We start from the raw sequence: 21,953 nt of genomic DNA on the forward strand, positions 1-21,953 counted from the left end.
CACACATACACACATACACATAAACAGATAATAAAAAATGAATAACTCTTTGGAAAACATTAAGTCTCCCCATGTCCCTCACTAATGTGTTTACTGTTCAATTTAATCCACTGATCATAGATAAGACATAACACTTCTACATGCTATGATCTAAAACGGACCTATGGTCGTTTTAAAATGCTCCTTTAATGTCTACCAGGGAGTTCAAATCAAGGTTAGGGTTCACCAGATCTAGAGATATTCCTTTGGTTGGTGGATGGTTTGTTTGGAATAGGTCATTGAGTCTTTGTGATCTGGGATCACTTCCTGGAGAGAAGGTATAATAAAGCCTTAAATGGATTCTACAGAAGTGAAAGTGGGCCTCTTTTTTGATATCTTAAAGTAATTTCTACAGCTTTGTGAATAAATCTGTAAGTAAGGTGTGTAAAAAAAGCACATGCTAACACAGTACACAGAAATTTTATTTAAAGATGAAGTGGGGGGGTTTTTTTTTGTTTTAAGTGAATCCAACTTAGAGAGCAAGGAAGCCATGGTTTGGTGTCTCGCTGTAGGCAGCGCCCAAACGCCTTTCTTCTGCTGGCATTTCTTGACCATTTTCTTCAGCGTCCATCTTGTTCTTTTCATAACTTCCCAATGCTTCTTGCAGAGCTATCGAGGCCATCCTGCTTTTCCTCTTCTCTTCTGGAAAAATATCCAGTGACTTGAGATCTTCTGAGTCATGAGCAAAGGCGGGTATGCCAACCTGGCGCTTGGACAACCTGTAGGAGAGCAGTCTTTGTCACACTCCGTGACTTGGGCTGGGGGTGCAGGTTGGTGGTCTCCAGCATCACTGCAGACTCCCACAGACCACACTGAGCTGTTCGCATGACCACACTGAGCTGTTCGCATGACCACACTGAGCTGTTCGCATGACCACACTGAGCTGTTCGCATGACCACACTGAGCTGCTCGCATGACCACACCGAGCTGTTCTGTCCTTGGTGGGCATTGCTGCTGTGGCTCTGGGCTGAGAAGCCACACCACCCTCTGGCTGGACCAACGGCAGCATCAAGGTGCTTAGCATCACCAGCTTTTTCTCTGAAACCTGAGGTCGGAGGATGGGTGCTACGGTGGGATGGGATCTTCCATTTTGTGCTTTTAGGCACCGGCGTTTTTTTTTTTTTTTTTTTTTTTTTTTTTTTTTTTTTTTTTTTTTTTTACGTAGATGAGTGTTCGCCTTGCGCACATTTGTGTATACTGTGTCCATGGCTGATGCCCATGGAAGCCAGAAGAGGGTGTGGGACCCCTGGGACTAGAGTTAAAGCTGGTTGGGATCTGCAGGTGGATGCCGAAGACAAGAGCAGCAATAGCTCTTAACTGCTGGCCATCGCTCAAGCTCAAGGTCCTTTTTGACTTCTAACATTAAAAAAAAAAAAAAAATTAAAAAAAACAGAGCCCAGCAGTGGTGGTGCACACTTTTAATGCCAATACTCAGAAAGCAGAGGCAGGTGGACCTCTTTGAGTTCAAGGCCAGCCTGGTCTACAGAGTGAATTCCAGGACAGACAGGACTATACAGAGAAACCCTGTCTTGAAACAACCCCCCCCCCCACACACACACACAAAAGTCAGAAAGAGAGGTAGGCAGGCATGATACCACACCTACAATCCCAGCACTCAAGATGCAAGAGAATCTTATAGTCAAGGCTGCCTGAGCTACAATACTCTGAGACTCTTTCTCAAAACAAAACAAACAAAAACCCTTAAAAAAGAAACCCTAAACACCATCAGAATTGTTAAACCCAGGCACTTCCCAAATGTTTTGGGTCATGCTGAGGCCTGGGCTTGCCAGTAGGGAGCATTCCCACCCTCACTCCCAGGTCAACCCCACCCTGAACTCACCTGTTGCTAGAAGTGACTAATTGTAGCAAGGTGTCCCCACGGTTCGGGCCTCCACACTCCTTCACAAGCTCTGGGGGTGGATACTGGTTCATTCCACCTGAAAGGAAAACATTTTTAAAAAGAAATCAAACATAAAATCATATGAAATGTGCAAGTAATCTGAGTGGAAAGAGGAAGTGTCAGTGGAGTGCTCAGCACAAATGGGACATCTCTCACCACCGACGCCCTGAACCCCGCAAGGCCCAGGAACCTTCCAGGAAGAAGAGAAGCAAAGACTGTGAAAGGCAGAGGTCGGGAATCACCAGAGCCAAACAGTGTCTTCTGGACGTGGTAGTACTCATAACTCGAGGCTGGGATGGTTGCTGGCCCCAATCCTGCACAAGATAAGCCTGCCAACATTCTAGCACAGAGGGGAAAAGGGCTCACCAGCCCCCACCCCCATCCGAGGAGATACTGACGGTGGCTTCTAGGAAAGACAAACTCAGTTTTCTTTAAGGGTGTAGTCTCCGGTAGGTCAGTCGTGGCCTCACAGCCATGAATGTAACAGCAGCACATACTGGATGTGGGAGGTTATTAAAAATATAAAGAGGATATGAAGTTGGGAAGGGGTAGGGAGGTGAGGTTGGATCTAGGAGGCGTTCAAGGGGGAAAGTGGGTATGACCATGAGCAAAACGAATTGTGTGAGATCCTTAAAGAATAAAAATATCATATTTAGCCAAGTAGTGGTGGTGCAAGCCTTTAATCCAGCACTTGGAAGGCAGAGGCAGGAAGATTTCTAAGTCTGAGGCCAGTCTGTTCTACAGAGCAAGTTCCAGGACAGCCAGGGCTACACAGAGAAACCCTGTCTCAAAAGCAAAAAACAAAACAAAACAAAATATGTGTATATATATTAAAAGTAATAAAAATAGAGCATAAAAATAAAATAAAATACCACTAAAATCACCACCAAAATACTGCATCAAATTCAAAAGTCATAAAATCAAAGCAAAAATCTAAAATAAAACAAAATAAAATAAATGCAAAGATAAAGGCAAATTGAGCAATAAGAGCAAAAAAGTGCATGATGGAAAAAATCAAAGGGTCATAAAAGGGATTCGAACAAAGCATGAAACAAATGTAAAAATAAATGCAAATAAAACAAAAATCAAATCAAAAGCAAGCAAAACAAAAGCATAAAAGTGCACTGTTAGATAAATAATACCCCAACATAAAAGAACATAACAAAATATAAAGTGCAAATCTAACAAAAACCTCAAAAATAAAGTACAATTCTATTAAGCGGATGAGAAAAGCAATTGTTTTTCAGCTTGCTTCTCCCTCAGAGAATCGCTGAGCTGTAAGCCACCACTCGCTGCAAAGACCTGAAATGTAAGGCTCAGACAGAGAAAGCTCCTGGCCTTCCTATCACACAGGGCATAAGTAGGAACGCTGGGACCAGAATTAACTCACCGATGATTTATCTGTAAGGGGAAAGGCACAAATGCCATGTCAGTATTTCGAAGATGTCCATCAGGATCCCTTCATCTCCTAAGGAAGGGGCAGATGCCCCTCAAGAAGTGAGTGAAATGTCACACCCACTAAGGAATTCGTGTCTCCCAGGATGGAGGGTAAGAAGGCATCACCCATCCCTCACAGCACACCCACATCATGGTTTATTTTAATTACTCACTGCAAGCAAACACCTGGAATTGGCCAGGATAACACACACACACACACACACACACACACACACACACACACACACACACACCATGCTAAGTCACTACATTTTGGTCCTGGTTGCTTATGAATTAGGTTCATTTGGGTGTGATGGGAGGTGAGGCTTCTGGGGCAGGGATGTAAGGGGGAATTCCAGCCAGGATGCACTGACACAGCCCCTGCCCTTTAATCATCATGTTGGCTTAATCTACCCAGCATGCAGAGGGAGGCCCCAGGCCCTTGACCTGTCACCCTTGCTCACTGGAAAGTCTCTTAGGACTTCTGATCTCACGTTCCCAATTCAACCTGTACTTCACAACAGTAAGACAAAACACTGCTTTCTCTAATGTGTGGACCTGATATCTAAAATTCTGTGTGTGTGAGAGAGAGACAGAGACCGAGACAGAGAGAATGCATATGTAGACCATGAAACTTGAACGAGGAGGCAAGGCTTGGCAGGAGGGTTCGGGAAGGTTGAGGAAGAGTTGAAAGGGGAAGAGTGACTATTATCTCACTATATTATTTTCCTGCATGGAATTACCACTGAAAATAAAAAAATAATAATAATAAATTAATTAAAAAAAAACCTTTCAACTATCAAACAAAAGAAGATGTTTTAGAAAGCAAACCTCTCTAAGTTCCTGTGGCCAACACCATCTAGGGTAACCCAGCCCCTACCCACCTCACCCACCTACTCCCCCACCCACCCCCATTGCCACTCACTCTTTAGAAGGCTCAGGAAGGCCTGCGTGAATCTGCTGGCATAGGCTAGCTCCTCCTCTGAGACGCCCTCCAGGCGTAACAGGTGCTGCTCGGAGGGTGCACTGGCCACTTTGGCCAGCTCAGCCAGCTCGTGGGCTCCCACTCCCGGGCCCACAGCCAGCATGAACAGTGTGATGCCCTCGCACTTGGCCTCCTGGGACAGAGTCCTCAGCGTCTCTCTGTCCCAGCTGCTTGTCTCACTAGCCACGATGGCAAAGAGGACCCGGGACCTACGCGGCAGCGTGGCTGCCAGGAGCACTTTTTCCAGCGTCCACCCCAGGGCGTGGCCCAGGGCAGGGGCTCCCTGTAGCAGGCGGCCCGCAGCCTCTCGGACCTGCCTTCGCATCTGTGTCCGGCGGCCGTGGGAGGTCAGGTAGAAGTACTCAAGCGCAGGGGCTTGATCCACCCCAGGCCGAAAGCCTGGGGTTGTATGTGTCACCAGCGCTGTGCGTGCCCCGTGCCAGGACGCGCCGGGCTGTTCAGCCACCTCCAGGTCCTTGAGCACCTCGTCCACTAGCCTCAAAGCCCCCAGGTATATGTCCTTGCTGACGCCCTGGGAGCTGTCCACCAGGAATACCAAGTCCATGTCCAACTCCTGGGGCCTGGGAGCATCTGGCGGGCATTCTGGGGCAGGTCGGCACTTGTCTAGCAAGGAAGCACAGGGAAAAGGCGGAGTTAAACCAGGCATCCTTCCTTACAGCCTCTTGGAGGGACTTGAGGGTTGCCCCGGGAAACGGGGTTGACACAGCAATCTGATGGCCAGTTTGAAAGCAGGCACCCATTTTTCATTAGACAGAATCGAAGCTGACTGTACGTCTGAGGTTCTCCAGTACCGCCGAGGTGTCAAGGCTAGCGCCATTGCAAAAGCGCACTGGCGTCTGCGAGTGTGTTGTAGCCATCCTGGGCCACGTGGCACCTGTCGGGGTCCAGGCTGGTCATGTCAGCTAGGCCTTTAGGATTCCTCATCTCTGGTTTGTTAGTGTCTTTCCCTCTCCATAAAAAAAGAACTACAGATGAACCTTTTAAGCAAGTACAGGAACGTCACGCTGCTGTTTGAGGATCCACACTCTCAAACACGCGCACACGCGCACACACGCACACACACACACTGGTTACTAGAGCTAACAGTGAGTGAGCACCCAGGTGAGACTGACATTTTGTGTTTGTATTTTTTTACAACAGCAAATGGTGGTGGTTTTACAACGACAGCCTGATCAAGAGATCAGAGTTCTCCAGCTGGTCTGGCCTTAAAGGCATAAGGAATTTTTTCCTTCTTATTTTTTTACGTGGGTTCTGGTTCTCCAGGGCTGAATCAAAGCTCAGAGTCTTGACATGGAAGTACGCTCAGGCATTCTGCCAGTGTTTTAGGAAGCCACCCAAGAGATAAACCCTTTCGTTATTATCTGATGGTCAGCTAGTGTGCTTAACCCGGAGCCATATCCGCCAAGGGATCTATAGAGTATGGGGTGGAGGTGAGATCTTTATCTTCACTACCTCTACTGAAATGAATTTTTTTTTCATTTCCTCCCATCATGCATAAAAGCAAAGGGTCACGTGTTACAGTTGAGGCAAAAGGTCTCAACTGTATGCATCCATCGCTTAATACATCCATCGTTAGTGTAGTTATTAGACCTTCTGCTAAAACTTGTGGACACACTAATTTTTAAAGCACGTGATTAGCAAGTGTATTATATAGAGATGATAGGAAAATATTAAGCTACCAAAAAACAGGATGTTTTGTCATTTGTGACGTGAGCAAATCAAGAGGACGTTATGCTAAATGAAATAAGCAAAGCACAGAGGGGGAAAATACACCATACGATCTCACCATTGCAGACCACAATCCCCTCGGTTTAAAAGTCAGTATCTTCATCAGAGTGCTTGTGGCTACTTGCAAGAGACCCTCAGGCTGGTGCCTTATTTGGGAGAGCAGGCATGTGCTTATGTCTCCCCAGCGAAAGGGGTCAGGTGACACAGATTTCCTGATTCCATTCAGGTTCATCTCTTACTCAGTGTGACCTTGGGCAAATGAGCTTGTCTTCTCCAACCTCCATCTGTCAGAGCTAATGAAGACGGCAATGGCACCCACCTTGTGAGGTTGTTCTCAGGAAACGGCTCAGTGGTTAGGAGCTCATACCACCCTGATGCCCAAGGCCTTTTCCCAGCACCCACATGCAGGGGCTCACAGTCACCTGTTCCACTAGCTCCAGGACAATCCAACACCTGTGGCCTCTGGGACAAGCATACACTGAATTTACAATAATATAATGAGGCTGTTTGGGGGTTTACATTGTATTTTTTTAAAAAAATGAGTTCATATATGTAGGTGCTCAGAGCAAAGCCTAATGGAACATGGAACCCTCGTGACATCGGGTTTCCACAGAGGAGGAACCAGGGCTCAAAGAGAGACTGCCACATGAGATGAGGGGTGTGAATGCAGCTTCTCCGCCACGGCACCACCCGCACGTGGCCATCCCTGAATCTGCCTTCTCTCTCCTGCCTGGTAGTGCGTGACTACATCCTCTTTCGGAATTCAACCACTCCTGCCTGGGTTCACACAGTGGGGACAGACGGTTCACTTCAGTGGGCATGGATGGGAATGCCTCACGGGCAGGCACGGGAGTGCTTCCGCAAAGAGTCCCCCCCTTGGCACAAGCTAGTGAGCAGTGTGGGATACGGCGGTAGAGGCTGGAGAGCGACGAGGGTAGATCTCACTACTGACGGGAAGTAGGTCCGTTATCTAGGAACCAGGACTCCTGACTCTTAGTTCCGTGATCTCACCGTCACACAAAGGTGACACTAAAAGATGGCTCTCATGCTCAGACACATACAGGAGCTCTAAAGAAGGTAAGGGGACAGAATGTAGCAGGGATATGCCAAAGGGGACTCGAAGGGGCTGTGGGACCCATCAGAGGTCAGGCATTGTCTGGTCTGTGGTCACCAAAGAATGCAGTGTTTGTGCCTCTCAGGAAAATTCTGGCTTCCTGAGAAAAACCGAAAATCTGGATTTAGTAAAGATCACTAGATTCTGAAGCACTGTGCATGCCAAGCGAATGAGCATCTGCAGAGCAGGCCGAGCTGTGGTCAGCAGTGCGTTCATCCATTCTCAAGCCATCAGTCAGATTTGAAGCACCAGCCTAGCTCTTACCGTAGCAGAGAGTACAGCCGGCCAGGCGATCCACGTCTTGCTGGCCCTCTGCCTCCCATGTAAACAGGTGAAATCTGTTGAGTCCGTCCACCTGATTAAAACATAATGCACACAAATTCATAACCAGCTGGGTTAAATCCCAGGTCATTGTCTTTGTCGTTTTTTTTTTTCCCAAGTCAGACGAAAAAGACAATAATGTGGTTTTTAAGGAACGTACAATTGCAGAGATAAATATGTAGAAATAACTTGACATTATATAACACATTTATAGTCATATAGGACCTAGCTCTAACAGGAGCCATACTATGTAATAAGGAGGTGGTCCTGTAATATTCACAGGGAAAGGGGTGGCTACTATGAAGAAGACACCTGTAAAATATTCCTGGTGTCAGGGCGGGGCCAGAGCAGAACTAGAAGGTAAGGATGAAGAGGAATCAGGTGAAGCTTTGGAGAGATGGGAAGATCTGTTTATCTCTTTCAAGTACCTCTCTGGTCATCATTAGTTAATAACCAACGAAGGTTAAAATCAAAATGTAAATAAAAGCAATAAATCCAACAAGGTCCCTGGAACACCTTGGAAGCAGATCAACAAACCCATGCCTTCTTCTTAGAGGCACAACCAGACTACATTTCCCAGCCTCCTTTGCAACGAGTCTCTACATATGACTGTGGTTTGGTTAATGGGATGTAGGTAAAGGTGATCATATCATTCCAGGGCATGCATTGTAGTTCCTTGCTCCCTCTCCTTCATTTGCCATCCATTTTTGAAGGATGGAGACTAGAATTTGATGCCCTAAATTATAATGAGGCCCCTGAAAGAAAAAGCCAGGGTCCTGAAGTGGCTATACCCGGTAGAACACGCCCTGTCCCTACGCTCTTTCATCCACTGGGCGGAAAACATTTGGGTGTCAGATGAATGGTTCCACAGTTAGCCAGCCCTGATTAACACTGTTCCTGAGACTTCCACCTTAGGATGAAAACTAGAAATGGTCTCCAATCCTTCCTCTCAGGAGCCGAGGTGGGGTCTGCCAAGCTGAAGGTGTCTGAGCCTATTCACGTCCATCTTTTTATCCACTCTCTATCAAGGCACATAAGATGGAGCCCCACTGAGGGTCTGCTCCTCCCGCTTTAGGCTCATGGCCAGAAACAAGCCAACTTCGAGCACCCCTCCAGGTGGTAAGGTGTCCCAGGCCATGAAGATGTCATGCAAGCTCTCAGAAAGAGTCAAAGGTTACTCTGGAAAAGAACTTTCTGTGCCATAGACTCTTTACAAAGCTCTTTGCTCTTCCTGCTTGCTGTTCCAGCAGGCCTAGAGAACTGCCTTTCAAAGCACGTTCTTAATGAGGAAAGAAATATGAAGAATTGACATTTATTCATATTAATGTAACACACATACCAAAACAAAAACAGACAAAACTCTAAGGAGGCAAAAAAGAAAAATCCTCTCATTCTTTTACCCAGGCTGGTAAGTATCTACTACCTAAAAGTCCTCACAGGCCACACAGAGAACAGAGAGCTGACGTGCCGTGCCTTCGCTTGTGGAAAGAGGGGCAAAGGCTCTTCAAAGATGAAGAGGCTCCAATAATATGTTTTAGGAACACAGGAAGAGGTGAGGCATTTCAAGGGAAGGGGTTGATGAAGGCAATGCCGTCTGGCACTGAGCTGGACAGTGGCACTTATCTGAGCTCTGCTCACTGCCCCATTTCCTGTGTATTAGATACTGCCCACCTCTGTGTGCAGCTGTGGGGTGCCTGGGCTCCCTGACGCATGGAAGACACTGACGCACAGTCTTCTTGAGTACAGAGTTGCTGGCATTCATCACGCAGCTCTCCTCCAAACGGCCATCAGATCTGAGTGAGGACTAGCCAAAAGGACTCAGTTAATCGCTCCGGATTGAAACAGTGTGGACAGGGATGTGACACATCATCACTTTACTGGAAGTCACAGGGGGAGATCTGGAAGCTTCCGGGAGCAGCACCCATGGCAGTGAGCCAGGAGAAATGAGAAGCTGGCATAACCGTAAGAGCTTTCCCAGGCCTTGTAGGGAAATGTCAAATTGATACGCAGCTATATTTTAAATCACGGTTAGTGTGGCCAAAGCTATAAAATGCACACTTCAAACGAGCTTTTAAAGTAATGAAATCCTTGAGACACATGTATACCTTCACTCTACATCTGAACAAATTCACACTCTCCTCTCTTAGAGACAGCTCAAGGGGAAAGTTCCACACCAAGAGATTAGAGGTCAGGAATCCGGGTTGTAGTCCTTTATCTGTCAGAGACCTGGCCACAGAGAGGCATCTGCCTTTGCTTTCCTTGGGAACACAGTTTTAGAAGAAGTCGGTGTGTCTGGGTTCTACTGTGCCAGCATAGCCTGGTCCTGAGTTACTGTCATCTGTGTCCGCTTCTGGTCAGGACAATGTATGAGAGTTCTTCCACTCTGAGCATCTCACACCCATAACTCTTCCCTGTTCTTTTCAGTTCATTAGAAAACTGCCAAAGTCAACCAAATTTGACTAGATATACAACTTACACTTTTTAACTTTTCTTGGGAACAATAAATTAGGATTCCACTTCATATCTGTACTGTTCTTGCAAAATAATTGTGGTAACAAAGAACAAATATGGAACAGAAGTCCGCAGGGAAGCTATGACTCAGTATAGACACATCTGTATGGGGTTTAGTTAATAACTTTCCATGACTTTGACTTTGGACTTGCCGGCATAGCCACTGTCAGTAAAAAGATTTTAAAAATAAAAAAGTTTCCTAAGAAAACTCAAGCAGAGAGAGAACATGGGAGGGCATGCTGGTGTGGGGAGAGAACACTGATCCATTGATTCCTACTGAGAACTGCATCCATTGCGGAGTAGGGAATCAAACTACGAGGCCCGCAAACACAGCCAAAATGGAGCTATGGTTGGGACCACACCTTTGGCATTCTCTTGAGCAGTGTTTGCAGCAGAAGGGAGACACGGCGCTTCAGAGTCAAGTCCCCTTAGCCAAGTCCACCCAGATTAAGTGAGATTCCCGACTCTGCCACGGAAAAGGCTCTCAGGACAAATTAGAACGGTGCAAAGTTAGTGACTGGGTAAGTATTTAGACAGAATCATACAGGGAGTGACAGTCACAGTCCACAGGCTGGTGTGGGCCTCTTGAGAGAGAGGTGCTTTGGTATCTTTCCCCCTTGGAGAGCTGTGTACACTCCTCCAAAGATGTAATCGACAACAAGAATTAGAGTCTAAGCCAAACAATCCTTGCTTGGACTACTGGCTAAGACTAAGTGTAAACATTAAGCAAAGCTTAAGTTTAAGTAAAATTTAAAATCTGTCTAAGCTGGTGTACTTATTTTTCTTATCTGGGGGACTTCCCTTGTGTGGCCTGGGAGATAGCTCGGTCATAAAGTGTCTGCCCTGTAAGCATTTGGAAAGTCTGATTCCCCAGAACTCACAGGAAAAAGAAAACAAAAGCAAAAGACCCCATAGTGATGCACACTTATGATCCCAGGGCGGACAGAGCCCCGGGCCTCTGGACAGCTAGGCTAGCCTACTTAACAAACAGCAAGCCCACAAGAGACCCTGTCTCACAGGAAAAGGTAAATGATACCCGAGGAACAGCCGAGGTTGTCTTCCGACCTCCACAACAGGTCACCCTCATGTACGTGAGCCTGAACACACACACACACACACACACCCCACAAGAATTTCCTTTTGTGAATGAAATTATAAGGTGGTTTTATGGAGTAAGGTGTACTGTTTAAGATTTAGGAATAAGGGTCCAGAAAGATGGCTCAATAGGTAAAAGCACTTTTGGAAGCATGAGGACCTGAGTTCAAATCCCCAAGAAGCACATAAAAAGCTCAGGGTGGCCACACACACACACACTCCTCCCAGGGCTGTGATAGGAGATGAGAGGATCTCTCACACTTGCTGGTTGCCAGGCACCTCCCGGCTCCAAGAGAGACCCTGTCCCAAAGGAATAAGGAAGAGAATGATGGCGTAGGACAGCGATGTCTTCTTCTGACTCGTGAGTGCCCTCACCCATACGGGCATATGCCATACACACAAATATAACACACACACACACACACACACACACACACACACACACACACGTAAAAAAAAAGATTTAGGGACAAGAGAGAAACGCAACAGGGTGAACTCAAGGTTACAAACATTCTGGCCCCAAATAATCCAGTCATTTCGCTGTTCTTGTTTGAGACATCTTGTTCTAGGAAACACACATCATTTCTGCGGGCACTTGCAGCTGGACCAGTTTCTTGACATTCTCTCTGCATGGAAGACAAACTAGAGCCCAGGGTGAGGGAGGGGCTTCTTTCCCCTTCTCGGGTCACCTCCAAAGTCCCCTGTCTTTCTACGCCACCTTGGTGGTACAGTAAAACCATGGAGAGAATATGAACACGCGTGGGTGGGTTTGCACGGACATCCTTTTCTGGCATGACAATACAAGAGCAACACTCAAACCTCGACCCCTGCTGAAGAACTTCCCATGAACCCTTGTCCTGGAGAAACTCCCAGGCTTTAACTCAGGCTTCAGCTGTTGCACTCAGCTGCCAGAGGCCAAAAGAGAATGTTCATTTCTGGGATGGAGCTGGAGGTGGCGCTTGGCCTGAAAAACCAAAAACAGGTAGGGAGGGTGGAGGCAAGTATGAGCGAGGAAGGTTTATCTTGGAGAGAGTTAGAGTTGACTAGACCCTAAGGAGTTTACAAACTATCTGACGCTGAGCTGGAGTGAGGGCTCAGAGAATGAGGAGGAGAAAGTTATGTGGGAGTGGGGCATTTAAGAGGCCAGACAGAGGGAGAAGGGACAGTCACCGCCTCCCCTGTGGCTGCCCCAAGGATCTTGAGTTGAGTGTTGGCTTCTCTAAACCATCATTTTGCCACTGAAGTCAACCAAGCAACTCATTTTCCCTGTACTTCCCAGGAACACTGTGAGTCAAAACTGGGGTAAGAGTGCACATACAGCGAGAAAGGGGCACTTGGGGACGCGCTGTGTCAGAACGACAATTTCTGGACTGTGGGCCTTAGAATAAGTCATGCCTCCCTCTTACCTCTGCCCACTTCAGCTGGACAACGCAGGCTATCATTCCTAACTGGTAGGACATTCGTGAGGGTTAGGCACTCCCTGTGGTGCATAGATTTATTTGTCAACTGGACACAGCCTGCAATCACCTAGGAAGAGAGTCTCGATGCAGAACTGCTGGCTTGGAGTTGGTCTACAGGCATGTCTGTGAAGGGGCGTCTTAACTGAGCTAATGATATGGGCAGATCCAGCCCACTGTGGGCGTGAGTGGCACCGTTCCCTCGACAGGGGGTTCTCTCTAAGAGCAGAGAATGAAAAATAATAATAATTAAAAAAAAGAACAGTATCTTGTTTAGGGACATATCTCAGTTGGTAAGGTACTGGCCACACAAGCTGGAAGACGTCTGATGCCCACCACCCATGTACAAGGCTGGGCATGGTGGTGTGCGTGTCCGTTTATAATCCCAGGGCTAGAAGGAACAAGACAGGTGGGTCTCTCAGGCTCCCTAGCTACCAGGCTAGCCTAATCAAAGAGTTTCAGTCCCCAGGGAGAGACCGTGTCTGCAAAAACAGGGTGGACAGCTTTGGAGGAACTACATCCATGGTTGGCTACTGGCACACACACACACACACACACACACACACACACACACAATATCTTTATGTGACTTTCACTAAAGTCTAAAATTACATCCAAATTAAAAAGCCTCACACACACATGCCAATTTTGTTGTTGTTTTCTTATCGTCTCAAGCTGATGTTATATGAAGGGAAGGGATTTCTGTGACAGCCGGCCTTCCGTTCTTCGGATTTGCTAAGGAGTAAAAGTGGGACCAGTTTGCAGACATCTCTCCTAATATTATCATAAAGATAAAATGCAGTAAGAGAGACAAAGGACTTGGAACTTGGAAAGCCTCTCTTTTGTTTTTCTGTTTTTGACTTCTGAGTTCAAAGCCCCCGGGCTCGTGAGAACTCCCAGGCTTGAACACTTGCCTATTCTGTGCTTTAGTATCATTGTGTGAAGAACAGGCTCATCATATCGCCTGTCTCATTGGGTTCTGGGGATTAAGGGAATCAATAAAAGCTTAGAATGGTGGCTGGATCAATAAACATGAGCTATTTTCCTGGGCGTTGTTTCAAGGGAATCTGTGCGAGGCTTTTTAGAAAGAAAAATGAAATCTGAAGCCTGGAGTGCTAGCTGCATTTTTCCCTCTAATGCTCCACTCCTTCGCTTTCAAAAGAGGACCTAATGAAGGCTTATGTTTTGAGGCATAAGACAGTTCTTAATGACAGGATCAGGCACAGGGAGTCCAAATGCGATAACGCTGTTTCATTTAGGGCTGAAACAATTCCGTGGTTAATGAAACAGCTTTCCAATAGGTGCGGCCATCTCCAAGTGTGTTTAAATGAACTAAGAAGTTAGGATATGTTTGTATAATTCGTTCAATTTGAGCTACTATCACTTGCCCAGAAGTACGTGAGGGTTGTTCTGAAAATTACAGTCACATAGAGGCAGAAGACGAAAGCCTCGCACATAGTCAGAGAGCCTTCGGGCAATGAACTGAGAAGATAAACCCACTGTCTTCACCAGACTGCCCTCATGTAAGGAATACCAAAGAGTAGGGGACGGCTATGGTGTGCCGTGTGCCCGTTAGGGAAGAATAAGGATTAAGCAGCCCTGGAGATGGGGTTGTCATTTTGACAGTTTCTCTCCTTGCTAGTGTCACCAGCACCCAGGTCATTCGTTACATCTGAACTGACAAGCGTCATTTAGCATCTTTTCTACACCATTACATTTTCCAAGTGCCGAGCTGTCTCCCAGCACCCCGAGGCAAAGACATGCCCACGCAATGGAGAGGAGGGCGGCTAAAAGTGATGACACAGAGTGTCAAATACATTCAAGCCGGCAAGCTCACCTCACATAGCACCTCAGGCTTTCACTCTGAAGCCCTTGGTGAGGAGGGCAAGCAGGCCACGACTAAGGACGGATCTGCCAGTCAGAAGCAAGTGCTAACTGTCCAGCAGCCTATCAGAGAACAGCACAGGTGTGCCTTCAGGGGGATGTCACGGACCCAACCTCCTGAGAAACAGATGTGTTGATAATTACACCTGGATGGAAGCCTAGATAACACAGCAGCACCAACCCCTCCCCAGGCTTTTTGTAGTTTTGGTTTAGTTTGGTTCAGTTTTCTTGAGACAGGGCTGAATAGCCCAGATTGTTCTTAAATCTGCTATGTAGCCAACAGTGACTATGGATTTCTGATTCCCCTGCCTCCACCTCCCAAGTGCTGAGATTACATGCATATGCCACTCTCCTCGGTTTATGTGGAACTAGGGTCAAACTCTGGACTTCACACATGCTGGGCAACTACCCTAGTAACATCCATATCCTCAGACCCCACTGTCATTTCTGAGCCAAGAAAATGAGGCCCAGACAGTTTACCTGGCAGGATCCATAAATACCTCTTTATCTATGAAAGTGAGGGAACTGCATCTCTAATTTAAGTTGTAATCTTTATATTCTGCCTTTACCAGGCCATTCTAGAAGTCACTGAGACCCTCCCCCAGCAGCCTGCCCCATCCAGACATCCTGCTAGATGAGAGTGGTGTAGCAAGAACAAGACAGAACTTGCTCTTCGTTCTCTCTGTTTCTTAAACTGAGATGGCTGCCCATCCTGCCTGGTAGTTTGCAAGCTGTCACAAGCTTATCCACTGATTCTTAGGCACACTCACTGTGTGTCAGCCAAATTTCTCACCCAGCAGCTCTGCTGCACAACTCTATCTCAAGAGAAAATGAAGTAGTCTGGCACAGCTGAAGCCGTTATTTATTAAGGAGAACTATATGACATTTCCATTTTCCCAGGTCAGAAATGGTCGATTGTCGGTAATGTCACATGGCTAAACCTAGCATTCACACACAGTGGAAGAAAATCGACCTTCATTTTGATAAATCGTCCCAGAAATTCTGGGAGCATGTACTACATAGGAGTTAAAAGAGCGGACTGTAGAGATTAGACAGTGGACAACTGCTGGGTTCTACACATACTGAGACACCAGAGTGAAATAAAGAACAACTCCCCTCTACACACAACACGGATGAGCAAGACCAGACTTGTTGACTAGAAAAAGTCAGACACAAAGGACTAGATAATGGGGGGGGGGGGGGGGGGTTCCATCTATATCAAGACTCAGAAGACAAGCAACAGCTGATGCTTGTGGTCAAAGTCAGAAAGCAATTACCCTGGGCTGTGTGGCTTGGTAAGGGACATGGAGATTTATATAGATGTCAAAGGTCTGAGTCTTAAATAACACCCTGGTCACAGAGGAGTAAAATACACAAGAATCCCACTGGGGCTTTCTCAGTCAGCAAAGCGCTTGCTGTGGAAGCACAAAGACTTGAGTTCAGATCCCCAGCAGCTAGGTAAAAAGCCAAACCTATACACCTAGCCCTGGGAGGTGGAGACAGGAGCATTCTGGGGCTTGCTGACCAGCCAGCCTAGCCTACTTAGCAAGCTCCAGGACACGGAGAGAGCCTGTCTCAAAACACAAGGTAAACAGCTCCTGAGGAATGACTGCCAAGGTTGAGCTCACCCCCCACACACATACACATACACACAATCCATTCATGTGTGTGCTTTATAACCACTGCACTCTTCCAATTGTTAAATGAATACATAAGGTAATACACAGGTAAAAGGAAGGAGGAAAAGGAAAAAGCAAGCCATGGTCTATAATCTCTGGCAATAGTTTTCATAGTGTTATGAACAACTATGAGACAACAGATTGCAGTCTGCCACTAACTAGTTACCTGACCCTCGAGAATATACTTACCTTCTCTAAGCCTCGTTTTTCTCATTCTTGAAGTAGAGAGAACCAGCAAGGCCTAACAGAGCTTCTGTTATTTACATGAAATAACATCTGTGAGACCTTTAGCACAGTCATTGCTCCACAGGAGCTAGTTAGTCTCCAGTAGCTCTATCAAGAATGTCCATAGTAAGACCCCTCACCTCTCCCGCATTCAGCAATTTCTGGAGAATTCTTCCCCTGAACCACATTCACATTTTCCCTGGTAGAGGGTTAAGAACCAGACTTACTCCAGAACCTCTTCCCATCAGCCCTAGCACCCCTACCCATCAGTCCTTGCACCAATTCCCATCAGCCTTTGCTCCTCTTTCCATCAGCCTTTGAACCTCTTCCTGTCAATCCTTGTACCTCTTCCTATCAGGCCTTCCACCTCTTCCCATCCCATCATGCTTTGCACCTCTTCCCATCAGCCCTTCCCACACCTCACATACCAGCAAGGAGTCTGGGAGGTTGTGCTCCTCCGTGAAGGTCACGACTGCTGTACCAATGTCCGCTGCATGGAGCTCCAGCATGGCTGTACTGACGGAGGTCGTGTCATAATTCCCACCGGCCTGGAAGAACACAGCCACCTTCCTCACCAGAAGGCCTGAGCGTACACGTTTGAATACGTGTCTAGCCACAAACCTCATGGTCGCCCCAAGGTTCCGGAACCCAGATGAGCGTTCGAGGGGGATTTTCCTGACAGCCTGTAGAAGGGCAGCTTTTCTCTGATGGTCTGGGAAGCGCACTAGGTAATCTGTCCTTGTGTTATAGGAAACAATGGCCACTCGGGCACCAATTGGGCAGTTACTCTCACTCATTTCCAGCTTCATCAACAGAGATAATAAAATCCTTCTCATCCTCTCAAAGTCCGACTGGGAGACATCGTTGGACATGTCCAAGGCAAAGACCACTTCCGTTGGGAACGCTGGGCATCTGGAAACACCTTGACAGGAACACACAGACTTGAGCTGTCTGAGCTGCCTCTAGACAGGTGAGGGCTTATGTGAACAATGAGCACTGTTTACCTTTTGAACAAGCTGGAAGGGAAAAGAAGACACTTTTAGTGTCTATAGGCAGTTTATATTTCAATATAAAAGAAACTTTTTGGATTTGACAGTTTTTCTGTGTGATTCAAGCTGACCTCGAATCTAAAATCCCCTTGCCTCTTGCTGGGATTTTCAAACTGTGTCCACTTTGAAAAACCCTCTCTTCTGAGAAATTCAAATGGCCTTCTAGACACCCCTCCCCACTATGGCAAGGGCACATACTACTTGATCAGTATATTATATTCTCATTTTTTTTCCCATTCTAATAGGGCTGCTTACTACATTCTGGATAATAGAATAAGAAAAATGCTCAGACTTTGCAAACGCATTTTTATACCCTAATGAAACCCATTATTTGGTAGACTAAAAAAAAAAAAAAAAAAAAAAGAGGCAAGAGTACTCTTTGCCCTTTGCCCTTTGCCCTTTGCCTCTCCCTTTCCTTCCAGGCTAGATGAAATGCAGATACAATGGCTAAAGTTTGATTAACTACTCAGAGCATGAAAAAATTTGGGAAATACAGCACCTACCACACACATACAATGAGAAAGAAGAAAATACAAGGAGACTATCCTGGAACCCCTAGAATGTACACAACCCAGGACTCTTATTAACCCAGACTGATGATACCCAAGGTTTGACTTGAGAGACACATTTCCCCATTGTTACTGAGGTCTTTGGTTACATTCAATTAAAACACTAACCTATTCTGAACATGAATCTCATATATATATATATATATATATATATATATATATATATATATTCTTAAAATATAATCATCTACATTATATACTTTATGTAAAAGCATATATGTATGTGCATATATATGAGCAACACATGCTCATAAAAAAATACCATCTGGGTATCCATACATAAAAATCCTTTCATCTTATTTGATGAAACTTGGAGTTTAAAGTATGTTTGACTGTGAATCATGTTACACTGGTATGACCTTTTTTTTTTTTTTCATCAGTAAATGCTGAGTGCTAGCATATATCCTACTATGTAGATGTCCCATGATTCTTCAGCCTTCGTCACTCAGTCCGAGCACGCGTGTGCAAGCATCTGTGCCTATCTGGTTCAATTACAGTCTGTCTGTTGCTGTAAGTATAGGTTTGTATATGGCCAGCCCAGTTGCTCTTCACCCAAGTCAAACGTATGTGCATACCCTCATATTAGGGTAAGGATTATTTTGACTTTTTAACAATATTTCCGATTTGAAACCCAGGCCTGGTGGTACAAGCCTGCATTCCCAGCTCTCAGGAGGTTGGCACAGGAGGATTGCAAGTTTGAAACCACAGCAGTATACATAAGGACTTTCAGGCAAGATAGGCTAGTTAGCAAGACCCTGTCTCTACAGACCAGAACGATACAAATAAGTATGGGTATGTATCTATGTACAGCAATTATGTACATATTTCCAGTTTGAGGGCCAAAAAGAGCATCTCATTGTTTTAACTGATAATCTTTGATTTCCATTAAGGGTGAATATTCTCATAAGTGCACTGTTAATTAGGTTTTTTTCTCTTCTCTGACTCTCATGTGTTTTGCCTATTTTCAATTCAAACATGTTTTTTTTTTTTACACATTTAGATTTAGCTTTCCAAAAATGTCTGTGCTTATAGATAAAAATGATTATGCAGCAGCAATTTTTATCTTGACATGACATAGCAAGGGCACTGAGCCCTCGACTATCTCAAATACTTTTTTCTCGCTTTTCTATTTGTTTTTGACCCTGGGGTGCTTCTCTGTGTAACCATATAGCTTTCTATATGGCCAGTTCTTCCTCCTACCCAAGCTGATAGTATTACTCTGTGTGACTTCCATGAAAATGGATCCTGGGATCTCCTTGAACAGTAGCTGGACAAGAGTGGACAGAAGCCTGAGCAAGAAGGCAAGTGATTGTGTCTAAAACCCAAGCTTCTACACTAAGAACTTTCAATTCAGTGTTCCTTCCCTACCACCAGTAAGGGGAGAAGGGTGCCCTCTGTGGACGAGAGTACCCATGATGGTTTTTAAAGCGAGCACATAAGCGTCAACCAGTTTCGTGACAAAGCAGTTAGGACCTAATAGTTCATAGTTCCATTTCTGCGGTGGAAATGACAACAAAGAGGGCGCGTTTCTTTTTGAAAGGTCAGCATGGGTCCTGTTTGTGGAAATAAAAAGAGCAGGGGCTTCCCAATGCTCTCTTTCATGCACCAAGATGCAGGTGCGTAAGTGTGAGTGTAGTTACATTTGGGAGACCCTGTTGAGATGGTGTGCCTTTCAAACTACTTCATCCCGGAGCCCACAGAGGAAGAGATCACTTACTGGAAGGGAAACTGGGCCCAGTCTGTTAATTTATAAGAGCTGTTTAACATGGACAAGCCGCTTCCCATGGCTCAGTCAAATCCTGAGGTATGCCCTTGATCTACCCTAGCCCCCATTCTGCATCGATGGCGCCATCTGAGTGTCTCCCAAACAACTTACCACACTTTCCTCGCATGAAATCAACAATTTCGCAAGGCTGTGGAGAGACGGGGAGAGGAAATGAGCATTTACTGTGCAGCGCGTTCCTCTGTCATGACTTGAAACACCGAGTGCGCGATATCAGGACCTATCTGAAGTATTTAAATATGTGACAGAAAACCACAAAATTGTTAAAGCTGACGACACCACCTAACAGCGTTATTTCCAGACCCAGCCGCTACGTTAAAACATCTAAAGGATTTTATACAGCATGTTGAGATAGGTAGGTAGGGAATGCGTTTTTCCTTGGTAATCTGCCTCACAAATCAGTGGGATCAAATCTGATTCTGAAGGTTGAAACCCAGACAGCACTGGGGGCTGCTGCCAACATAAGAATTTTTATAGTAGTGTCTGCTAGAGCACTTCTTTAGAAAGACTGCCAAAACAGACGCCCCCTAGAGCCCCACCCTTGTAATTATTCTACCTCTTTTCTTTAATTCCTCCCTCTCCATTCCATTCTTCCCTCAGCCTCAGACCTCACCACTTCCTGTTCCTCGGTCGGTCCCACTTCCTCCAACCCTACTTAAGAGTTTGTGTGTACTTGGGAGATAATCACTCCTCATCGTTTCTGAGGTTATTTTTGAAGTATCCCATAAGACACAAAAGCCTGTAGCATTCTGTGAATTGTTTTATTAAAAATATCCCGGCATAGTGGCATGCATACCTTCAATCCCAGCACTCAGGAAGCAGAGGCAGGTAAATGGTTGTGAGTTTGAGGCCAGCCTGGTCTACAAAGAGAGACAGTCAAGGAAACCCTGTCTCAAAAAAACCAAACAAACAAACAAAAAATATAACTTTGTAAGCAGTGTTTTTAGTTTTATAGAAGAGATACTCCAGGAAGAAGGTAGACTCAAAATATTTTTCTTTTGTGCCATTTAATGTTTAAACTATTATTCTATTATTTTATAGTGCCATTGAAAGAATCAGACTAGCCTTATAGCCTATATTTTTAAATTATAGGCCCATGTCAAACTAAAGTCTCCCAGTACTTTTCCAGAGAATAGGAGAATGTAACAGTCCCTCCTGACCCTAGCCATCTGCACGGACGGAAACGGAGATAAGGAAATGAACAAGCAAAGACCTCCACTCAGTTTCAGAAGAAAATAACATTGCCTAGCAGCAGATCCAGATGGCCCTAATTCCCCTTCCAAATAGCCCTTGACCTTTTGACTAAAGGCACGTAGCCCCGCTTCTCAGAGAGGCCACAGGATGAGCAAATTGCTTTCCCACCTTTAACAATGGCCTAGTCTGACCACAAAATGTAATCCTTTTCCCACTTTTAACAGTAGCTGAATCTGCACATATCAGGAAAGATCAGATATCCCCCAGATGTCTAAGACAAAGCTAACCAGACCTGGTGCCCACAATAGACCCTAGATCCGCTCCCATGATGTCAGACCTGTAACCCCCTCATCTATCCTTTTAAAAATCAGAGGCTACTGAGAGTCACTGCGACTCTAGCCTGAATGTAGAGTTAGCCCCAGCACGCTGGTGTAAATAACCTCTTGTTAATTGCATCGATTCCAGCCTCCAACTTTCCTTCGCAGCAAGCCTTTTAGGTAGTTAGGCTCCCTGCTGGGCCTAACACCATTTCCAGGAAAACTCTGTGAACTTACAGTATTAACAAAATGGATAAAAGGAAAAATTAAGAAGCTTTAGGTTTAGCAAATCTTGCTTTGGGGATATAGAAAGATTTATATTTTTAAGTATGTGAATTTTTGTATTAAGAGAATTCACCTACCGTCCTATCCACCAAACCTTTTGAGCCCTTGATGCCCTGGAAAGAGTAGAAACAGGGTTAAAACCGCAAGATTCTGATTCCCAACACTTTTTCTCTACAGCTAACTGGAGATGCTGAGTGTTCATCATGGCACATACACCCTTCTCTCCTGGTCCTGGAGTTCTACCCAGCCTAGTAAGGAGGACAGAGTTCCTGAGCAGTGCATCCCAGAGTCCAAAGCCCGGGAGGATGGGACATAGATCCATGGAATTTTGAAACTAATCTATAGACATTCAAGGTTCCA

At 45.7% G+C, this 21,953-nt stretch overlaps 1 protein-coding gene across 1 annotated transcript in view; it reads right to left on the minus strand.

Annotated features, from left to right (window-relative positions):
- Window positions 1–456: 456 nt before the first annotated feature.
- Window positions 457–21,953, minus strand: part of LOC129693156 (collagen alpha-4(VI) chain-like) — a 112,853-nt gene continuing 91,356 nt past the window's right edge. The window contains exons 32-39 of the mRNA XM_055629840.1: window positions 21,671–21,706; window positions 19,891–19,927; window positions 17,401–17,412; window positions 16,825–17,318; window positions 7,489–7,579; window positions 4,302–4,985; window positions 1,880–1,976; window positions 457–758 (exon numbers count right to left, since the gene is read on the minus strand). Of these exons, the coding sequence (XP_055485815.1) occupies window positions 512–758; window positions 1,880–1,976; window positions 4,302–4,985; window positions 7,489–7,579; window positions 16,825–17,318; window positions 17,401–17,412; window positions 19,891–19,927; window positions 21,671–21,706 (1,698 nt within the window). The 3' untranslated portion in view covers window positions 457–511. The remainder of the gene's footprint in view (window positions 759–1,879; window positions 1,977–4,301; window positions 4,986–7,488; window positions 7,580–16,824; window positions 17,319–17,400; window positions 17,413–19,890; window positions 19,928–21,670; window positions 21,707–21,953) is intronic.

Source organism: Psammomys obesus, unplaced genomic scaffold, assembly GCF_907164565.1.
Source record: "Psammomys obesus unplaced genomic scaffold, mPsaObe1.curated_primary_1811, whole genome shotgun sequence".
NCBI classification, from domain to species: domain Eukaryota; kingdom Metazoa; phylum Chordata; class Mammalia; order Rodentia; family Muridae; genus Psammomys; species Psammomys obesus.